This window comes from Antechinus flavipes, chromosome 5, assembly GCF_016432865.1.
Source record: "Antechinus flavipes isolate AdamAnt ecotype Samford, QLD, Australia chromosome 5, AdamAnt_v2, whole genome shotgun sequence".
Lineage (NCBI taxonomy): Eukaryota > Metazoa > Chordata > Mammalia > Dasyuromorphia > Dasyuridae > Antechinus > Antechinus flavipes.
This window is the reverse complement of record NC_067402.1, coordinates 268,695,305-268,717,961: the sequence shown is the minus strand read 5'-3', so window position 1 is coordinate 268,717,961 and position 22,657 is coordinate 268,695,305. Positions and strand designations below refer to the sequence as shown.

The window sequence follows — 22,657 nt, the reverse complement described above, 5'->3', positions numbered from 1 at the left end:
AAGCCTTGAGTTTCCTGCTCCTGCCCTTTTCCCAGATCAGCCAGCGCAGGCACCGAGAGGACATCTGCAAGTGCTGACCTGACTGGGATTCCGCTGCCAAAGGGAATACAATGGTCTTCCTTCCCGAGCGAGGCTGTTGGCAACACCGGGGCATCTCCTGGGTCTTGCCTGTACAGTCTTAGGGTCTGAGCCCCCCGGGCTGGCCCTTGGTCCGTTCGGAACTCTTGGGGGATTGCAATTGGGGCTCCTCTTTGGAATATGAGGACCGCTCCCTGTGCGCAACCTAGCCAGAAAACATTATTATAAGAGAGAGTTGTGCTGGGAGGACGGGAAGGCTCACTCCCTGTCTTTCCTCTGCTGGAGTCTTGGGAAACTCCGGCATAGACCAGAAACTTTTATCGGCAGAGGAGAGAAGTTTCGACTTTGTAACTTTCCACACCCCATTTAACCTGAGAAGCTTGGGACTAGGGGCCGGGTCAATATCTGTAGCTTTTAAATCTATTATCCCTCGGAACTCTTCCCAGTCAAAACAATGCAATCACTTTTGGCTCCTGTTAAGGGATTGTAGATGGCTCCTTTTTTGTTTGTTTTATTTCCTTATTTAAATGTTAGCTTTTCTATGACTAGTTTCAGTGATACTTTTTTATATTCTTAAACATTTCACTTGCAGGTACGTGGCTGCTGCTAAGGATCTAGGCAAAAGTTTGCCTTTTGGTGTTGGTTTTCATTATCTTGGGCATTGTTTTGAAAGCATTTCTAGAAATGAGCTCAGAGAAGCTCTGCAACTTAATTAGAAAATTAATTTTTTTTTAAATGCAAGTTAATTTTTTAAAATCACTATTTTGATCATATCCTTCACCCCCTTCAAGAAAAAAAGTTTGCATGCTCTTTTGAAGATAAAATTTCAGTTGAGCGATAAAATTCAGCAAACATCTCTCCAGCTTCTTTACTTCAAAGTCATTATTTCTAAAGTCAACCGTAACGTATCAGGTGAAAAGTTTCTCTGATCCTCCTGGCTTTTGTTTAAAATCGAGGAAATGGGAAACCATCTCAGCCCCATTGCCTTTTCTGATATATGTTATCTCAGAAGTAAGGATACTTTTGAGTTTAGCACGGCCAGGTGTAATCGGATTGTCTAGAAGAAATCTGAGTTTAGATAGGAGCTTTCTTTTTTAATTAGCTAAGAGCATGCATGAAAAGTCACAGCATTTTACATTGCTAAGCGTGTAGGTTATTCCTATTATTCCTATTCCTTTTCCTAGAAGTTTTCTCAGACATTTCCCCTTTGACAGTTTATGAAATAGCTCACATAAAATAGCACACTGTTGGGACAATTGAATGTATGTAAAAATTCTCTTACTGACTCTCACTTTATGGAAAACTTGAGTTTTTCCTTCAACTAGTTAAGTCATTAAAGCTTTAGGTCATTAAAAAAATTATTGTACCAGTAAAAATAATTTGAACCCTAATGATTAGGAATCAAGAGGCTTCCAACTTTTTTTCAACCATGCCAAATTGTAAAACATTAATGTCTTTAGTAATAGTATTTACATTTTCGTTTAGGCAAGGTAACATACAGAGCAGACAGAAGATTTTAAACACTTTCATAGGATATGCTCATTGATGGTGGTTTGCAATGGTGACATGTTTTGGGTGCATGTGCCTATGTGTGTATTTTAATGTTATCAGCTTCATAAACAGAAAATCCACAAGCACTTTTTTTTTCCATGTTGAAAAATAGAAAGGTTTCCTGTGTTTAACTTAGTTATTACTCAATTGTTTTATATGGTGATACAGAGAAAGCTGTGAGACATCTTTTTGTTCAGCCCATCTGTTGGGTCAGGAGGTTTCTTTTATTGTGCTGGAAGGAGGAACATGGAAAAGCTAGTCATCTGCTCCCCCTACCCCCAATCATTTCTATAGAGTGAGTGATATATTGTGTTGATCTGCTGCCGTAGAGTGTGTTTTAGAGTTAACAACAAAATTATTTAAGACCTTTAAAAGGTTTTCCCCTTCTGGACAAACGAGTGGTTCACCCAGATCTGTTTATAAGCATTGTTGGGGGAGGGGGGTTGTTTTATTTTAGTAAGAAAAATGCACAAAAGCCCAATATCATTGATAAACAGGTGAGACTTCCTTTGACCTGGATTTAGAATAATGTTAAGGAGCGCATTTATTTATTTATTTATCCTAGTTACATGCAAACCATTCTTTTACATTTGTTTTTAAAACTTTTGAGTTCTACATTCTCTCTTTCTCCTTTCCCAACCCTCCCTCCCCCATTGAGATGGTACATATAAAGTTATAAGCAATGCATTTAAAAAAAAAAAAAAGGCAGTGTATAAAAGCAAAGAATCAACATGATACTGGGAGCAATTCTCCTTTATTGTTTTCTGTCTTGTTTGTTTATTATTGTTTGCCAGAAACACCTGGGGTTCAAGGCAAAAGTAGGGGAGCTCCTTGTCTTACTTTATCATAGTACCTAGCTGGTGCTTATTACATTCCTGTTGATGGATTGTTTAGATCCCCACCTCAGAACTTTATTAGCTGTGGGTGGATAAGGCATCTAACCTTCTAAGGCTCAGTTTGCTCATCTATAAAAGGGGATTAATAATATTAGTTCATGAGCCAAAAAAGCATCAGGCTAAGTCCTTGCCCTCTCATTGTTGGGATTTTCTTTTTCTTTAAATTAATATTTTTTTCCTGATTATACATGTATATTAACTTTTAAAATATGCATTTCTTTATGAAACATGTTGGGAGAAAAAAATCAGAACAAAAGGGAAAAATCATGGGAGAGAAATCAAAAACTAGAAAAAAAGAAGTGAATATAGCATGTGTTGATTTTAATTCAATCTCCATAGTTCATGGGTTTTCTTAGCAAAGACACAGGAAGGGTTTGCCATTTCCTTCTTCAGCACATTTTACAGATGAAGAAACTGAGACAAACAGGGTAAAGTGACTTGCCCAGGATCACATAGTGTTTGAAATTACATTTGAACTTAGATTTGATGCTCTATCCACTAAGCCACCTAGCTGTCTCCTGGTTCATAATTGAGGCTTATTACATACTTGTTGATGGATTGCTTAGATATCTACCTTAGAGCTTTATTAACTATGGAGTTATAGGCCAGAAACAAGTCATTCATCTGTCTAATATCACAAAACAGCTGGACACTGAGTCACCAACGTTACTCGTGTGTAGAAGTTCACCCCAGCCATCTGTACAGCTGCTGACTGGTCCATTTGTACTATTTACTTATATATTTTTGGTGTTTTTAGCTTCCTACCTTATTTTTCCCTAGAGTTAAGCAGCTGTATAAATAAAAGGTTTGCAGCATCTCTTTCAGAAGATGCCATAGAACCGAATCCAGAATTTGTGGTCCTCAGGCCTGGCTGATAGCCAAACACTGATGAACACTTATTTCAAGTGTATTCAGCTTGAGAACACATATACCATACTCTTGATGGTTTGATGTCTTTTGAATAATATTGCTCAGGGTTGGCAAACAGCTTCAAAGGCTCCCTCCCTGTGACTCTCTGGGTCTAATCACTGGAGAGAAAAACTGTAAATTCTGATAACCCAGTTACCATTGGAGTCTAGCATGGTTATTTAAAACAACCTGTTTTTTTTTTTTAATCAAAGAATAATAACCCAGTGCTATTAAATGTAATATCCCTGCTTTCTTTTCCAAATATTCTACACTTTAAAAATGCAATTTATTCCCCTTCCATTTAACTTTACCAAGGTGTAAATTTTTGTGGTTTGTTTTCAGTCATGCCCATTCTTTATGACCCCATTTGGAGTTTTCTTGGCAAAGATAATTGGAATGGTTTGCCATTTTCTTCTCTAGCTTATTTTACAAGTCAGGAAACTGAGGCAAGAAGGGTTAAGTGACTGGTCACATAGCTAATAATTATCTGAGGCCACATTTGAATTCAGGACCTCCTAACTCCAGTTCTGGTGTTCTTTCCACTGTACCATCCATGTACCCTTATGACAGATAGGTGTGCCTGCTGCTAGTATATTTCCTCTCTAATACAAACATTAAATGAAAACGTTACTGCTCTGTCCCCAAAGAGCTTACATTTTAATGGAAGAAGCATCATGTATTCATAAATGCACATGCTGCATACATGTTTGTGTATATATAAATTGTATATAGTATAAATAAGTATATTACCGATTTTGTAAAATGAACATGAAGGAGTTTCATCCTTTGTACCATTTGGATTAGATTCTTCCTCTGACCAAAAGTCTTAATATAAATTCTTCTGACCCTGGCATTCATTCTGTCTCCAGATTATTTTTCCAGCCTTCTTTCATGTGACTCTCTTTCCATATTCTACCGAAACTATCTCAGTCGTCTGCCTTCATCTTTCTCACTGGCTCAGTCTTCATTCACACTTTCCTCTTTGCCCAGATCAATGTCTTGTCCTAGTCAATAGAATGCCTTAGACAGCTTGGTACCAATCTACTTTTCTAATTACATAGTGCTCTCTGGCCCAGTCAAAAAGGCCTTCTTGTTGCCTCTTATATCGTCCTCCAGCTTCCATTTCTATACCTTTATTAGGGTTATTCCCTTCCTGTAACAGTACCTGACTCATCTGTCTTTGATGGATCCTTATTGAATGAATGAACTACCTCAGAATTAGAACGCCACATTTCCTTTAAAACATCTTTTTATATGAGACTTTTCCTAATCATTCTAACTGCTAATGCTTTTCCTCCTTTCAGCACATTTATTATGTGTTCTGTATCATGTTAGCTTATTTATTTTTATGTCCATTTTATGTTTTTGGATAGATTTTAAGCTCCTTGAGAGTCCTTTCCCCTTGGGGGCCTCTTCCCCACCCATAACACCTTCTGCCCCGCCAAGGTGTACTTAGCACTTATTTTTTCTCTGTGCTCTGTTAAAGGTCCAAGTTAAGTGGTACTTCCTCCATGAAGCCCTCAGTGGGAAATGTTTTCTTTGTTTTCAAATTTGTCCTAGCCCTTTGTTACATGCAAAGATAGTTTTATTTTTTTATCTTATAGCTTTTTATTGTCAAAACATATTTATGGGTAATTTTTCAACATTGACCCTTGAAAAAACTTCTGTTCCAACTTTTCCCCTCCTTCCTTCCACCCCTTTCCCTAGATGGCAGATAGTCCCATACATGTTAAATATGTTAAAGTATATATTAAATACAATATATGTATACATATTTATACAGTTAGCAAAGATAATTTTCAACATTCACTTTTGCAAAACCTTGTTCCAGATTTTTCTCCCTCTTTCCCATCCTCCCTCCTCTCAAAGAGAGTAAACAACCCGATACAGGTTAAACATGTGCAATTCTTCTAAACGTATTTCCATATTTGTGCTGTGCAAGAATAATCAAATCAAAATGGAAAAAAAAAGAGAAAGAAAACAAACATCAAAAAAGTGAAAATACTACATATATATTTAAGTTGACTTTGGAAACTCTTAAAAATAATTTTGCAAATATTTCACAGCTTTCTTTGCATTTGATAAAGCAACTTAGATTGAAGCATTTTATAGTACTTGGCTACTTTTTTTAAGCATGTTGATTCTTGAGTGACCTGAGAAAGAAAATGACAGTACTTTTTCTCCCCTTGTTTCTTTAAATAGCTAAGTACAGTGGGTAAGAACTCTGGTCTGAAGTCACAAAGAGCTGAATTCAAATGTGGCCTTGGGTATTTAATAGATGGGCATAACCGCTGCCTGCCTCAGTTTATCTCATAGGGTTGTTGGGGTTGGTAGGTGACTCAGTGTATTTGGACTTGGAAAGATCTAGATTGAAATTTAGCCTCAGCTACTTGCTGTGTGATCCTGGTCAAGCCACTTAATCTTGTTTGCCTCAGATTCTTCATCTGTAAAATGAACTGGAGAAGGAAATGACAAAGCACTCCAGTATCTTTGCCAGGAAAACTCCAAATGGGGTCACAGAGGGTAGATATGACTGAAAAAGGACTGAACAATGTAGGGTTGTTGGGAGAATTAAATGAGAATATTTGTAAAGTATTCACTTAGACCCATATTAGATACTTAAATGCATGTCTCCTTTTTTTTTTTTCTTTCCCTCTTTCTCTCTTCTTTCTTTATCTTTTCCCTTAAAGCTTGAAGCCAAGCAGACTTTGATCTTAGATTTGCTGAATGTAATGGGGAACCCCTGTTTTGGAATTCTCTTGACTAACATGTCTTTTATTTGGCCCCTAAGTCCAATGGTCATACTTGGAAATCCTTGCCCAAGATAAAATGGCTAATAATTGGTGGTATTTGAATAATCTTCCCCCTCCATCCCCCCCTCAGCTCAGCATTTTAGAGTATTTTAATTAATTAATTAAATTTATTTTCCCTTTCTTTTTTGAAGGCAATCAGGGTTACTAGGGTCACACAGCTCATAAGTGTACAAGGTTGTATTTGAACTCAGGTTATTTTTTGACTTCACAGGACCTGTGCTTTATCCATGACACTATTTAGCTGCCCCTAATTTCCTTTTCGTGAAAAGAAAATCATCAGCTAATAACAGCCTCTAGAACAGGCTAGACTTGTTGTTTCTTTTAACAGGTAGCAGTCACAAACTTTTTTTTTTTTTTTAAAGGCTGAGGCAATTGGGGTTAAGTGACTTGCCCAGGGTCACACAGCTAGGAAGTGTTAAGTGTCTGAGACTAGATTTGAACTTGGGGCCTCCTGACTTCAGGGCTGGTGCATCCACTGTATCACCTAGCTGCCCCAGTTACGAACTTTTTAATGACAGATTTATTGTTGTGGGATGTCAAAAGGAGGATAAGATAAGGCTGGGAGGGTCTTTCCCCTCAAGAAGTTGGGATGATTACTCTTAGCACACAGGAAGTCCAGTGCCTCCCTAACCACTTAGTAAATAAATATTGGTTGGTGGAATCCAGTTGAATTGATGGTAGTTTCAGTGATGATCAGTGATTAGATATGTTATTGTATCTGAGGACAAAGTCTAACTTATACAGTGTTTTCCTGGCATGTAAGTTTCTTCTTAGAAGGTCTATTTAAGTAGCACAAGATAATTAATTGTTTAATAACTACTTTATAGAATTCACAATTCAGATTCAGTCAGTGTGTAAGGCTCTACCACAATCCACACTGGCAATGAAATCAGACATTGCCCTTGCCCTCAAAAGTTTAAAATCAAGGCTGTTGATGAATATTCACTAAACTGGAAGTTGTAGTTAATGTGTTAATATAATAATATATGAACAGTATGTTAAACATAAAAGAGAAACTCAAAAATGGATTTTCAGTTTGGAAAAAAATTTAATTTTTTTATATTAAAAAAAATTTAAATCATGCCAACATTTTAAAAAAATAATTTTTTCTCTTTTCCCAATTACATGTAAAAGACAATTTGCAACATTCATTTTTTTAAAAGATTTTGAGGTCTAAATTTTTCTCCCTCCTTCTCCCCAAGATGGTTAGCAATCTGCTATAGGTTATATGTGTGCATCATATAAAATATGTTTCCATATTAGTTATGTTATAAAAGAACAAATAGAACAAAAAGAAAAAAACAGGGGAAAAAAACCAAGTGAAAATAATTTGCTTTGATCTGCATTCAGACTCCATCATTCTTTCTCTGGATGCGTATAGCATTTTCTCTTTATGCTTTTGAAATTTAAAGGATTATCAGGGTAATGGAAATGTCTGTTAAAGAGAATTTGTCCACTATTTTGTTGATGAGTGTCATGAATGCATATAAGCAAAATGTTAGGACTGTTGGTAAAAATGCTAGAAAATTTCATTTTATATTGTTTTGAGCTCTGGTGGTATGACTTAGATTAAATTCTGCTTTGTGAATGAATGAATAAAACATATAAAGGACGTACTAACTGTATTGCTATGTACACATTACAGATAGCACTAATGAAGATAGAGGTCCCTACTAGGTCATATGCTTGTCTTTATTCCTTCCTTTACTCCTCTCTTTCCTTCCTTCCTCCTTTTTCCTTTCTTCCTTCTTTCCTTCCTTCTTTTCTTCCTTCCCTTCCTTCTTTCTCTTCTCCCTTCCTCCCTCCCTTCCTTCTTCCTCAGACTCCAGGGCTCATGTTCTAACGCTGTGCCATCAACTGACCCCTGGTTACATTTTTCCTAACTTTGTGACCTTTTGCAGGTCACTTGATCTCTATGGGTAAAATGAGTGGATTGATCTAGGTAACCTCTAAGATTACATTATATCTCTCGATCTGTGATCCTGACACCTTGAGAGGAAGGATGCTATATCTGCCTCAAAAAAGGCAGCAAAGTAATGGTTACTTTTGTGTTAAGTTTTAATGCATTAGAGTTTGAGTCAGGAAGAACACAATTTAAATCTGGCCATTGATGTTTGTCACTTTTCATGTTAGTGCCTCTCTGTTTTTTTTTATTCCCTGTATAGCTTGTTTGTACCTAGTAGTTTGCATATTACTTTCCCCATTAAATTGGGAGTTCCTCAAGGAGAAGGATTGTCTTTTGCCTCTGTATCCCTTGGGCTTAACATAGTGTACTAGTAGGTACTTAATAAATGTTTATTAATTAACTTTCTGACTTCACCTCTCTCAGTCTCAGTTTTCCTTATTTGTAAAATGGGGTAATAACAAAATGGATCTCAGAGTTGTGGGGACACATGAGAATTAATGTTCTTAAAGTACTTTGTGAACTTTAAAAGCACTACATAATTATGAGTGGTAAATTTACTTTTTTTTTTTTCTTTCTAGAAACTAAGAAGCCACCCTTGGCTCCCAAGCCCAAGTTTTTGGTGGGAAGTAAGCCTGCACCACCTCCTATTGCACCCAAACCGGATATTGTGGCTTCTAATGTCCTTTCAACAAAAACCTCAAAGCCCGCCATAGCCCCCAAGCCAAAAGTTCCAAAGGGGTCTCCAGTTCCTGACACCAGGCTGTCCCCATCCAGGAAAAACCTTGTCCCCCTGGAAGAACAGAAGCAGGAATCATCAGAACACTTAGACAAGCTTAAATGTCAGAATGGAGAGGACAAGACAACTCCTTATATCCTACCAGTGAGTTCATCAAACACCGAATGTATTCATAACTGTGGGAATGGAGACAATTCGTGTGTTAAACACATTGTTTTAGAGCATATTGAAACGCTTGAAAACTTAGAAAACATCAACATTGAGGACTCTCTCTCAGTTGCAAAAACTAAGAAAAAGAATGATGCTCAGAGCGGAAAAGTGGGAATTAAAAATCGAGTAGTTTTCAAAGTTTCCAGCCTTCGGGAAGAGAAACTGGAAAATGTTTTTTTAATACCTTCTGGGTCCTCTCCTGCAGCTTTGCCTTTGAGACACAGATCTACAAATACTCAGGCAATGGACGAGAGTTGCAGTGCTAACGGACAGTTCAACATTGATAGTCCAGCTTTATCTCAGTCTCTCTCTGATTTTGATGAAGTTCCACAGAACCATAACTGCCATGTGAAGTTTCCTGGGGATGGGATCCAAATGCTTGAGACCAGTCAGGATTGGCCAGAAGTCAAAATTAATGGTGTTTGCTCATCTGACCACGAAACTGCAGAGAATGATCCAGTGAGCAGTGTTCCTTATCTAGAGGGAGGCAATCAGAAATCAGAAGCTGAGGAAGTCACTCCCTCGGAAAAGCCCTTGGCACCCTGCCACAAAAACCTTCCAACCCCAACCCCAAAGCCCAGAGTGCCTCGGACTGCCCGCCTGATTCGGCAAGCGTATGTTGATGCTCCAGGTGAAAGCACTGATGAGCTAAGTAATTCTCAATGTGACCCCTCTCCTCCTATTGAACAACATGTGAAAAAATCAAATAAAACCACTCTTCTGGGGACTGTTGTTTTGTGTAACCATGAACTCGATGATAAAGAGGAACAGGGAAGCAAGAATGAATTGACTGCTGACTCTGGGAACAAAAAGTGTGCAGACCTAACACCTGAAGGCCAGAATGCTGCAGCTCCAGAAACTTCTCACAAGGTTGAAAGAGTTGATGATTGTCCATCTGCAGATTTTAACTTCCATCCTGAAGGTAACACAGTAGCTGCTGCTGATGTATCACCAAATGTGGACAGAAGGGCCAGTTATACAAAATGTAATAAGCAGTCAATGAGTCTGCCAACACAGCTGAAGCTGACTTACAACCAACATTTACCTGCCCCCAATTCTCTGCATGGATCTCCATTTAAAACTGACAAAGAGGCTACCGTCAATGATGAAAGTCCTGTAAAAATTGCCCCCAAAAAACCTCAGAGGCATAGCTTGCCAGCTGCTGGACGTCTTAAGAAAGCTGCCTCTGAGGAACTCTTAGAAAATAGTTCCTATCCTTCTGATGAAGAAAGAAGGTCAGGTGGAATCCTGGACAAATCTTGTCTTAGGCATTTGGCCCCCAAAGAACATAATATGTCATCTTCCTTTGACGTGCCAAAACTTATCAAAACTTCGGAAAAACCAGTATGGAAATTACCTCATCCTATTCTGCCCTTTCCGGGGAGCCCAGAATCTTTAAAATCCTCCAACCTATCTCCCAATAGTGAATCCTTCCCTTCCCTCACCAAACCTAGAGCCAAGTCGTTGTCAGCAGTGGACATGGACAGATGCAATAAGCCCTGTAAAGACCCTCAAAAGAAAAATTCCTTGAAGAAATTGCTTAATATGAAATTGTCCATCTGTTTCATGAAGAGTGACTTTCAGAGATTTCTGTCAAGGGGGGGCCAGGTTGGAGAGACAGCCTCAGGACGTTCTTCCAGTAGGGAAGGCAGAGGAATTGATAACAGTCAGCAAGGCATGCCCTTGGCAGATGAAAAGAGGGGTAAACCAGTTAAGGCATATTCTGCAGAAACACACAGCCCAGCCTCTCACAAGAAGAGGAGGATGTATAGGACTCAGGTGGACCTCCCTAATGGTCCCAAAGCTGAATCTTTGGATGACCAAATGCTCTCAAGGGAAGGGATGCCATCAACTCCTTTTAATTCTGGAGCAAGTAACTGTGCTCCAGAGTATGAAAACATATGTCGCTATGAGGAAACCCCAGAATACGAGAATTTGCCATTTACCTTGGCTACACGTAAAACTCCAGATTCTGAGTGGCAAAATGCTAACACCATGGAAGATACTGATGCAAATATATATGAGATTGAAGATCCTTATGTAGCTGTAAATAGCCAGCTTCAGCAAGCACCAGAACCTCTGCATTCCAGGTAAAAAAAAAAATTGACCTATTAATATTATTTTGGTTATTTTGGTTTTGTGCTTGGATCTTGGATATAAATGGTTCAGGGATGATGTATTGTCCTATTTATATACAGGGGGATAGAATGATTTTTGTAATTGAGTGTAAGTAAGAATGGGGGAAGGGAATAAGCATTTAAATAGCATCTACTATGGGTTATGCTAAATACTTTTATAAATATTAGTTCTTTAGATCATCCCAGGACCCTTTGAAGTAAGTGCTGCTATAGTTTTTACAGTTAGAGGAAATTGAGAACAACAGAGGCTGAACTCAGGTCTTAACTCCAAAGCTTTTTTGTTAGACCAGCATGGCTATTGAAGGGGTTTAGGGTTTGGAGCTTTTGTCTGGGGGAGAGGACAGAGGACTGGAACTGTAATTTCGTGGGTGAAGAAACTTCCCCAACAACGTATTATCTAACTGCCTTTTGTGAGATTGTTTTTTCGTCCCCAAGTTTTCCTGAAGACAAGTCTGTTTCCCCAATTATTGTCATAATCGACGTTGTTGTTGTTATTGTCTGTGATGCACTGTTGGAGTGGCAGTGGGACTCATGATTCAACAAGTTGAGGATTTGTGATTTGGTGGGTGTATCTCCACATCGGAGCATAAGTTATGTATGACTGTAGAATCATAGAGTTAGACTCACTAAAAGCCCTCTTTAGAGGTTATCGAGTTTACCCCCACATCTTGATGTCAGATGCACCAAAGAAAGTAAATATTTGGAATAGGGTCACACAGTCTAGTGTGGTATCTGAACCTGTGTCTCTTAGAACCACGTCTGGTCCTCTGTCTGCTACACAGAAATAGCTGGAATATGGACCATTCTCGTACCCATTCTGGATACAAGCCAAATCAGATTAAAATGTATTTAAAAACAAATAAAAGTACAAAAAGACATATATATATAGTTTGCCACTATGTTCCTGCTGAGAGTCTTCAATTTAGAGCCACCCATTTCTATCTGATACTCTGGGCCATATTGGGTTATCTCTCTGAGGGTTTCTTAACCTTTTCTATGTTTTCAACTCCTGTGGCAGTGACTGGTAAGCCCTGTGGGCTTCTTCTTGTACAAAGTTACTAAGTCCTACTCTTCATTTCCACATTGCCTCAGAGGAAACTGAAGCAAATAGAGTCAAGTGATTTAATCACTGAATGAGGTGCTGCCTGGCTATTTAATCCTCCCCTTCTGGTCTTTTATTTTCCTGTCAGTGGGTAACTTTATTGGGAGTGAAGTGGAAAGGTGACAAGATTTGGAATTACCCAATTTGTTAGCCAAATGACTTTGAACAAGTCACTTAACCTATATATGTCTGAGGTTCTTATCTTTAAAATGGCAGTGATAGCAGCTATCTCTCATGGGATGAGGGACAAAAGGTAGATCTATTCTCTTGGTCTGGTATGGGCAAGAGCAGTTTGCCCATGATGTCCCAGTGAGGCGTTCAGGACAGGCTAATATTGAGGTGGGACTGGTCAGACAACTCTCAGGGCAAAACAGGGAAGTATAGTCTAAAATAAGCCAAGGTCAGCCATAAAGAATTTAGAGATGTTGAGCCTTTTATTAATTTTTTTCTAGTAAATTTATTTATTTTTAATATGGATTGTTTTATAAATCATGTTGGGAGAGAAAAACCATGGGAGAGATTTTAAAAAGAAAAAAAAAAGCCAGAAAAAAGTAGTGGACATAACATGTGTTGATTTACATTCAAAATCTGTATTCTTTTTCTGGATGCAGATGGCATTTTCTATCCAAAGTTTATTGAGATTACCTTGGATCACTGAACCACTGAAAAGAACCAAGCCCTTCATAGTTGATCATTGTACAGACTTGCTGTTATTGTGCACAATGTATTCCTGGTTCTGCTTGTTTCACTCAGCATTGGTTCATGTAAATCTTTCCAGGCCTTTCTAAAATCAGCTTATTCATCATTTTTTATAGAACAATAATATTCCATTATCTTCACATACCACAACTTGTTTATCCATTCCACATTTGATGGGCATCTACTCATTTTCCAGTTCTTTGCTATCGCAAAAGAAGCTGCTACAAATATTTTTGTACATATAGGCTCTTTTCCCTCCTTTATGATTTCCTTGGGATATAGACTCGATAATGACACTGCTGGATCAAAGGGTATGCACAGTTTGATGGCTCTTTGGGCATAGTTCCTAATTGTTCTCCAGAATGATTGGATCATTTTATAACTCTACCAACAGTACGTTAATTTTCCAATATATAATTTTTTTCAGTGTGACTCATTCATGTCCAGCTCTGTTTTTGTTTTCCCTGAAGAAGCATCATCTGTGGATAACTCTTTCATCCTCTTCTTCCTCCTCATCTCCCCTCCCCCCATGTGGAATCCCTGTATGGGAAACAGCCGTGTGTGTGTGTGTGTGTGTGTGTGTGTGTGTGTGTGTGTGTGTGTGTGTGTGTAAGAGACACCAGTAGGGAGAGAGAAGTTTAGCATTTGTGATTGCCCCTTGTGAATTTTCCCTCCACTGAGAGAGATAACAGTTGTCTTTTTGCTTTAGTGGCTCTTAATCTGGATGAACTTAATTTTTAAAAATGAAAATAAAATTTTTAGTAATTATGTTTCAGTGTATTTGGTTTCTATTATAATCCTCACGTTTTACTTTGTATCTTTAAAAACATGATTCTGAGAAGGCTTCACCACATTGAAAAGATTAAGAAATCCCTGCTCTGGGCCTGGTGTGATGGCATGGACATGGCTTAGCCACTAGCATTTCCAACATCTATCTCATCCTTTCCACTCTTTTCTCTTGCTTGCCCCTCCTCCCCATTGGGATGGAGAGTATTAATTCAACTTAATCAACATTGAAATGCTCACCGTTCAGGCCCTGGAGAATCGAAGTTGCCTGGTCAGATCTGTTGCCGTTGCAAGTTACTGGGACAGAATTTCCCAGGGTTTTAGGATTCTGTGACTAATTGCAGCTTCTCTGCAGGTATTATTTTATTTTGAAATTGAAATAATGAAAAAAGAGTCTGTTTGGAAAGCATGGAAGGAATGCATCTCCAAACTGGGTGAGGTTTCTTAATGTCATCATTCATCAAAAAAAAAGCAGCTTTTAATAGTAATTCTGGCATTGTTATTTGATCTTGAGTTTTGCTTTTTTTTTAATGCCAAATTCATTTATTTGTTTGTCTTTAAGACTGGGTCACTCAGGCCACTCACAGGCCAATCCCACTACTGATCACTTGTCCCATCTTAGGCAGTCTGGTGATTCCTGGCCCCCAACTCCCGGGGGTCTCACTATTGGTTCCTGCCTCCATTTTGATGCGTGATCAGCTTGCCCTCCTCCCCACCCCACCAAGCTCAGAACTCCCGAGTCATCAGCCTCAGTCTCCCCAGGAGTAGGGATTACCCCCTTGTACCACTATCCCCGGCCTGAGATACTTTTAATGTGAATATATGGGGGGAAAATGCCACTTATTAAGCTTTTACTTTGCAGCACGTATTTTATTAAGCTTGCGAGAAATAAATAGAAGCCATAATAAAAATAGCTAGTATTTTATAGTACAGATATTTATAGTAGTTTATAGCTTCAAGGTTGGCAAAGTGCTTTACAGACATTGATCTCATGATCTCCACAACACCCCTATTATTATTGTTATTATTCACATTTTACAGGTGGGGAAATGATGCACAGAAAGCTCATCCAATTAGTAGCCTGGTCTTCCTGGCTGCCTCCTAGATGCCTAATATGCCAGGCAGTCCCTGTTTCTCTCCTCAGTAGATGAAGACAATTCAGAATTGGAAAAGGGGAGAGCCTGCCATGCTGAGCCATGGACGGGTGGGCGCCAGCTGGGAAATGGTGATATAGTGAAACCTGCCGTAGCCCAGGACTGAGGTTTCCTTTTGATAGGAGGAGAAAGAGGATGGCCAGAATGGCCTGATGAGAGCTGGCTTTCAATTTGGGATTAGGGTGCCAAGTTAGAATCCTGGATGAGATTTCCCTCTGGGACTGTGGGCAAGCAATGTGTTTTTACCTATGATATGGTGGTATGAGACTCAGAACTCCTTTAGAAGGAACAATCCCAGGGCTGCCATGTTTGGTGGACAGTGCCTCAGGTTCCTCTTAGTCCTGCAGACTGTGGAACAAGAATGTTTGACGTGAATTCAAATCCAGCTTCAGATATTTAGTAGCTGTATGACCTTGAGCCTTACCCTGTGTTTGCCTTCGTTTCCTCATTTATAAAATGAGGATAATAATAGCACCTACCTTCCAAGATTGTTGTGAAAACCAAATGAGATTAATTATAATTATAAAGATGGTATTATTATTATTGTTATTAAAATGAGGATAATAATTGTAGTTTGCCCCAGTTTCCTCATCTGAAAAATGGGGATAATAACACTTATTTCCCAAGGTGGTTGTGAAGATAAAATGAAATATTTATAAAATACTTAGCACAGTACCTGATATAATAGGTGCTTAATAAATGGAAGTTATTGTTATTGTAATTAAAAAAAGGAAATAATAATCATACCTACGTCCCAGAGTTGACAATATTTAGTACAATGCCTGACACATAGTAAGAACTATATTAATGTTAGCTATTAATATTATTATAATTATGTTATAATTAAAAAAAGGAATAATAGCACCTACTTCCCAGGGTTGTTGTAAGAATCAAATAACATAAAATGTAAAGGTGGTGTTATTAAAATGAGGGTAATAATTACATTGTTTGCCTTAGTTTCCTTCTCTGTAAAATGGGGTAATACTAGCACCTACCTTCTAGAATTGTTGTGAGAATCAAATGAGATGAAATATAAAGGTGGTATTATTATTAAAATGAGAATAATAATCTCACTGTTTGCCTTAGTTTCCTTATCTGTAAAATAGGACTAATAATAGCATTTACTTCCCTGGATTGTTGTGAGAATCAAATGAGATGAAATATAAAGGTAGTATGATTATTAAGATGAGGATAATCACATTGTTTGCCTCAGTTTCCTCATCTGTAAAATGGGGATAATACTAGTACCTACTTCTCAGCATTGTTATAAGAATCAAATGAAATAATATTTGTAAAGCATTTAGCACAGTGTCCAACATATAGTAAGCATAACATAAATGTTAACTATTGTTGTTGTCATGATTGTTTTTCCAATACTTTTTACTTTTTCCCTCTCTGTGAACAAAGTAATGAATGATTCCAGAACAAATGGGTGGTGGAGGGGGCCTGTATTCTCATGGTTTAAATTCCATGGTTACCCACCCAGATATGAGATAGCTAAAATAGGGATAGATTGAAAGAATGAGAGTTACTCCACATGGGATTGTCATAAAAGGGAATCAGTTCCCTTATGGGTTGGTCTAGAAGCGGTGGCAAATCTCCTTCAATTCTAGTTTTCCTGTGATATTGTGACAAATATGACATTGATCCGATGTTGTAATAGATAATCATCAAAGAGCTTGTAGAGTCCTAAATACAGAGGTACAAGGGGAGAGCAGGAAGAAGAAAGGAGCATTTATTAATTGCTAGTTGTATGCCTGCTCCTGTGCAAAGTGCTTTACGGATGTTATCTCATTTGCAGAGACCTTCTCATCCAAACCTCTCCTTTTGAAAAGGAAACCCAGGGCCAGGGAAAATAAAATAATTTGCCCCCAGGTCACACAGTGAGTAAACATCAAAGGCAAAATTTGTACCCAGTTCTTCTTCCTTATTTGTGAGTTCTTTAAAATAAATCCGGGATATCAGAAACTTAAATGAAAATATTATTGCTTGAGAAAGCAAAGCTCTACAATCCTTATCACTGTAGCCCATTTCTGGAGAGCCTAAGTGGAAACTCCATCTATTAATCTGGCTGGAGGGTGGTCTCTTGATTTGTCTAATGACTTCTTTGAAAATTAAAAAAAAAATTGTGGTTTGGACTGATGACAGGGCCTAGAGAGTTGCTGAGCTCTGCTTGGGGCCCAACGGTGCTGTATTTATTTAATGAATATGCTCATGATAATTGGTGCATCCTGTCCTCTTGCTTGTCTGCCTGGGGACACACTTTCTCTTATTTCCAAGGTTTCCTCATATGGAAATGAGAATTGCGGATTACACTCTGAATCATGCAAAATCCTAAGGTAGAAGACTACATAGCCTTAGAGCTGGAGCGGACCTCAGAACTCAATCTAGTCCAATACCTTCCTTATATGTTGTTGTTGGTAGTGGTGGTGATGCTAGTGATGCTGGTGGTGCTGGTGCTGGGGCTAGTGGTCCGTATTGAGGATCAACTAGCCAATGTCCTTTCTGGCATTCAGATCTCTCTGTCCACTGTAGTCTGGCTGACTCATAGAAAATATATCCCAAATAAATATAAAGTGACTACAAGGAACAGCGTAAAGGATGGAGCATTAGACCTGAAGTGAAGAAAACAAAAGTTTAAAAAAAGTTCTAATTCTATTTAATATGCTTAATGGGTAAGTCTCTTAACTTCTGTCTGCCTCAGTTTCCTCATTAGTAAAATGGAGACAATATCATCTGTCTTCTAGGATTGTTGGGAGGATAAAGTATGATAACTTTTATAAAAAGCTAAATGTTATATGATGCTAGCTGCAATTATTATTCTACCAGGGAAGTAGAGGAAGATCTGTTAGTGTTACATGCCTCAAATACTCCATCTAAGCCCATAATTGTGTTGTTGTTACTCAGTTGTACCCAATTCTTTGTGACCCCATTTGAAGTTTTCTTGGCGAAGATATTGGAGTAGTTTGCTGTTCCCTTCTCCAGTTCATTTTATAGATGAGGAAACTGAGGCAAATAGGTAAATGACTAACTTGCCTAGGGTCTCATAGCTGCTTGTCAATTTTGGAAGCTAAATTTGAATTCAGGAAGAGGAATCATCCTGACTTTAGGTTCATAATTGTGATTGCATTATAACATGCTCCAGGTGTTTCACTTAATGGGGAAAGAAGGGAGATGAAAGGAGCTTTGAAGAGGTTAAAGTGATCAGACAGTCACACTGGTTGAAAGGCCAGTAATCTAGGGCCTTACCCAAGGTCATGAGAAATCCAGAGAAAGAAAGGATAGGTTGCTGTTGTCAGGTTTATCTCCCTGGCAGAGGGTAAATAATCTACGTTTTTTTCCCAAAATGTATCCAAAAATTGAATTAAGGAGTTCCACATAAGACTGTTTCAGTCTTGTGAAACATATATGTTAACTCAGGAGTCTTTGAAAGATAATAACAGAAAGTTCTTGTGATAGAAACAGCGGGTACTTAATTAGAAATCATCCTATTTCAACCCAGAGAACAGAAGAGAAAATTCACCTCCTTCTTTCTTTTATTGAAGGATAATTGGAATGTTGCAACATATACCATGCCAAGAAATTTATATTGGCCTGATTGTGCTAAGTGGATTTTTTCCAACCTTTTATTCTGGGCCAAAAGGTAGATTATTTTAGGAGCAGGGAGAGGGTGAGGGACATTTAGAAATTAATGTGTTTTGAAACTAAAGGGTGTCATGTATTTAGCAGAATTGATTAGCCAAGAGGGTTAAAATTCATGAGTTGTCTTAATTTGCATTTTTCTTATTAGTGATTTGGATTCTTTATGTTTAAAATTTGCATAAATAAGAGTATTTCAGCTATAGTTTGGACTTGGGAACCTGGTTATCATTTGTAACATTTCCTTAAAAAAATTATGATCAATTCCTTGTATTAATTTGTGATTGTGTCTCTCCTCTTACTAGAAAGTGCTACCTTATAACAAAAGAGAGAAAAAAAGTAGTTTAGCAGAACACATTTTCTCTGTCAGGCAGTGTCTACAATATTCCTCATTCATGATCTCCTACTGATACCAAGAAAGATGGAAGGTATATTTATTCCACTTTTCTCCACGGGTTTGAGCTTGGTCATTATACTTAGGAACCATGAGCAACCAACCTGTTTGTAAGTCAGGGACTAACTCTTGACTATTTTCAAATAGCAGTTTCAAATCCCCTCACTGTGACTGACAATCATTGCAAATTTGGGTTATGATTGGTTCCTTGTTCTCTTATTTTTAAAAACACTTTTGAGTCTATTGTACTTTTGGAAAGGAAGCTGAAACTTTAATCACCATTCTGTGATTTGAAGAGGAATGATTCCAAGCCCTACTTCCTATTTTAAACATCAAACAGAATTACAAAGATGCTTGTTGACTTTATGTAAGGAAAAACATCAAGCCTGACTGACTAATGTATAACACTGCATATAATGTGTGGATATTAACATAGATACATGATTTGATAATTGAACATATTTTTATATTAATATACATGTGAATATAGCTACTATACATAGATATCTAATATTATATCTGGTGTTCATTTATGTATCTAAGTTTATGCCTAAACTTAGGTCAAAGGATTATATGTGTTTGTTTAAATTTATTATATATACATAAGATTTATTTTATATATATCCTGGATCTTTTCTCCTGCCCAGCCATGATGATGCATCAGAATAAATTTAGTGGAGAATTACCTGAAACAGCTGAAAAAAAATTTTTTTTAATGCTGAGGCGATTGGCATTAAGTGACTTGCCCAGGGTCATGCAGCTGGAAGTGTTAAATGTCTGAGAGCAGATTTGAACTCAGGTCCTTCTGACTTCAAGACTAGTGCTCTATCCACTGTGCCATCTAGCTCCCCCCTATAGCTGAAATTCTTAAAAGCCATTCTCCAACCATTGGACCCAGAGAGTATTTTCACTGTTTTACTATGAAAATTGCAATGAATATTAGATATTTCCATTTTTATTAGCATCTTTAGGATACCATCTTTGCACCATAGTCTGAATCCCTCAATTGAGATACTTTTAATGTGTCGTCTTCTGTTACAATATAAACTTCTTAAGGACAGGAAATTATCTTTGTTTTTGCTTGTATTTGTAACTCTAGCCTTTAGCACAGTGCTTGACAAATTTTTGTTCTTCAGTTGTTTTTCAGTCGTGTCCAACTTTTCATGACCCCATTTGGGATTTTCTTGGCTGATATAACAGTGTGGTTTGCCATTTCCTTTTCGAGCTGACTTCACAGATGGGGAACTGAGGCAAATAGACCATACAGCTGGAGTCTGGGGCCAGATTTTCCTGACTCCAGGGCCAGCATTCTGTCCACTGTGCCACCTGCCTACTCAGAGTAGACACGTTACAAAAATGCTTGTTGCCTATCTTTACCAATATTTCTAGAAATAAGTTTTGCTTAAATGCATAGACTATAAAGTTATCTCTACCAAGAAACTTAATTCTCATTAATTTGAACGGTGGCATGGTCCTCCTGCTGGAGGAGATAAGTGAAATTCAGTCAGAATGTGTGTTTTTCTAGTATGTTGTTGCTAAAACCAGTTCCCCATAACTTGTCTTGAAAGTAGTATAAGTGATAGTGTCAGAAAGGTCAGCAAGGAGGTTGGCTTTGGAGGTAGGATCTGAATTCAAATGTTATCTCTGATGCTTATTATGTGTTACTTTGGACAAGACAGGACCTTAATTTCTTCATCTGTAGAATGAATGAATTGGTTCAGATGGCCTCTGAATTCTATTCCTTTTCTAGAGCTAGGAACTGTGGTTACTGAACTTGAGATTCTTCCTTTAACATCTGTTCATTTCTTTTGACTCAATATATCGAGAGGATTTAACCTCACTTACATTTCTGTCATTTCCTTATTTATTCCAGATTAGAAATCTTTTAAATCCATCTTGCATTTGATTAAGTTGCTGGGTTCTTTTTAATCTAATAGGGTAAATCAGCAATGATAATCAAGTTTTTCCAAGTTATGACATAGACCCAACTCTGATATGATTGTCCAGTGTGTGCCATTGACAAATGGGAATTGATGAAAAGATCCATTCATATAGTTGAACAACAGCTCTTTCCTGTGAGCTATTTTCAGCACTGACTCAGGAAATATCACAGATTTGTAAGGCTCCTTAATTCTGTGTTTCTTGTTTGGAATCTTAACCACACAGCTTTGGCAAACCTCTTTTGTTTACATACTTAACCTAAATTTGAAACTACAGCTAAAAAGCACTAGCTCTTATTTCTTGGCACTAGAGACAAAAAAATAAATTAAATATTAGGAAATGGTTAAGTTACTGTACCATGTACAGCTGTAGTGCTGCTGTTCACATTTCCTGCTGGAGGAGATAAGTGAAATTCAATCAGAATGTTTTTCTAGTGTGTTGTTGCTAAAACCAGGTCACTATAACTTGTTTTAAAAGTAGTACAAGTGATACAGTGTCAGAAAGCACTAATCTGGCGTTAGGAAAATCTGAGGCCAAATGTGTTCTCATACACTGAATAGCCTTGTGATCGTAAGCAAGTCACTTAATTGTGGTTGTATTTGTCCCAATTTCCCCATCTGTAAAATGGGGATAATAATAGCATCTCCATTGCAGCATTGTTATAAGGATCCAGTGAGTACAGTGCCTGGCACATAGTAGGTGCTTGGATTGATGAGTTACATGTGACTCTTTGTGACCCCATTTGGCGTTTTCTTGGCAGAGAAGCTAGACTGGTTTGACATTTCCTTTTCCAGTTCATTTTACAGAGGAGGAACTGAAATTGAGTTGTGTCTCAGGGCCACACAGCCAATGTCTAGGAGCAGACTTGAATTCAGGAAAACTCTTCCAGAAGCCAGGCAGAGTGCTCTTATCCACTGCACCATCTAGGTGCCCATAAGCTATATATAAATGTTAGTTATTGTTATAAAGGTTATCATCATTAAAAATAAAACAGTTTATACCCTTGAGGCATATGTGCTATTCCCATCAATGATCACGTGCTATTTACAGTGAGCGAGGCTAGAATATGTATAAAATATGTAAACATATAGTATGGCTGGCAGGGCTGTGGCAAGTGGGGGAATTTGTAACTGGGGGGTGTTTGTGGCCTTTAGCCTAGGTTTGAAGGGGAAGAGGAAAGAGGTGAGAAAGGAGAGTTCTGCCCTACATAGGTGGGAGATAAAATACCTTCTCGGGAAAGTAGCAAATAAGATGAGGACTAATTTAAAAAGAATGGCACTATGCTTTTAGATGAGATTATAGCATACTTAGAATTTATGGCTCCTGGATAATTGGATAATTGCAGTATTATTTTATGGTCATCTCCTCTTCTCCAGCTTCTTCACACCCAGGAGAAATTTCTGCCTTGGGACCCAAAGGTTATAATTGCTGACAGTTTTTCCAGAACCACTATTTGGGGAAAATTCTGGCTACGCTTTTATTACTTCTCTACTCTAGGTTGTTAGAAGGCCTTGCCTCCTCCTCAGGCCTTCCTCAGCTCCCAAATCCCATTTCTGGATTCCTGAAAAATGATCAATTACATCACCTGTGCCATTATTCCTGCATGGGCCTGGCCCCCACCTATGCCCCACCACCCACCAACCCTATAATTTTCTGAATTGCATGCTATCCCTTTTTTTGTTGTTGTTCGATTATAAGGTCACCT

At 38.0% G+C, this 22,657-nt stretch overlaps 1 protein-coding gene across 1 annotated transcript in view; it reads left to right on the top strand.

The window, feature by feature from the left end:
• Nucleotides 1–22,657, top strand: part of FGD6 (FYVE, RhoGEF and PH domain containing 6) — a 166,397-nt gene that overhangs the window by 200 nt on the left and 143,540 nt on the right. Inside the window, exon 2 of the mRNA XM_052000846.1 lies at nucleotides 8,732–11,189. Within this exon, the coding sequence (XP_051856806.1) occupies nucleotides 8,732–11,189 (2,458 nt within the window). The remainder of the gene's footprint in view (nucleotides 1–8,731; nucleotides 11,190–22,657) is intronic.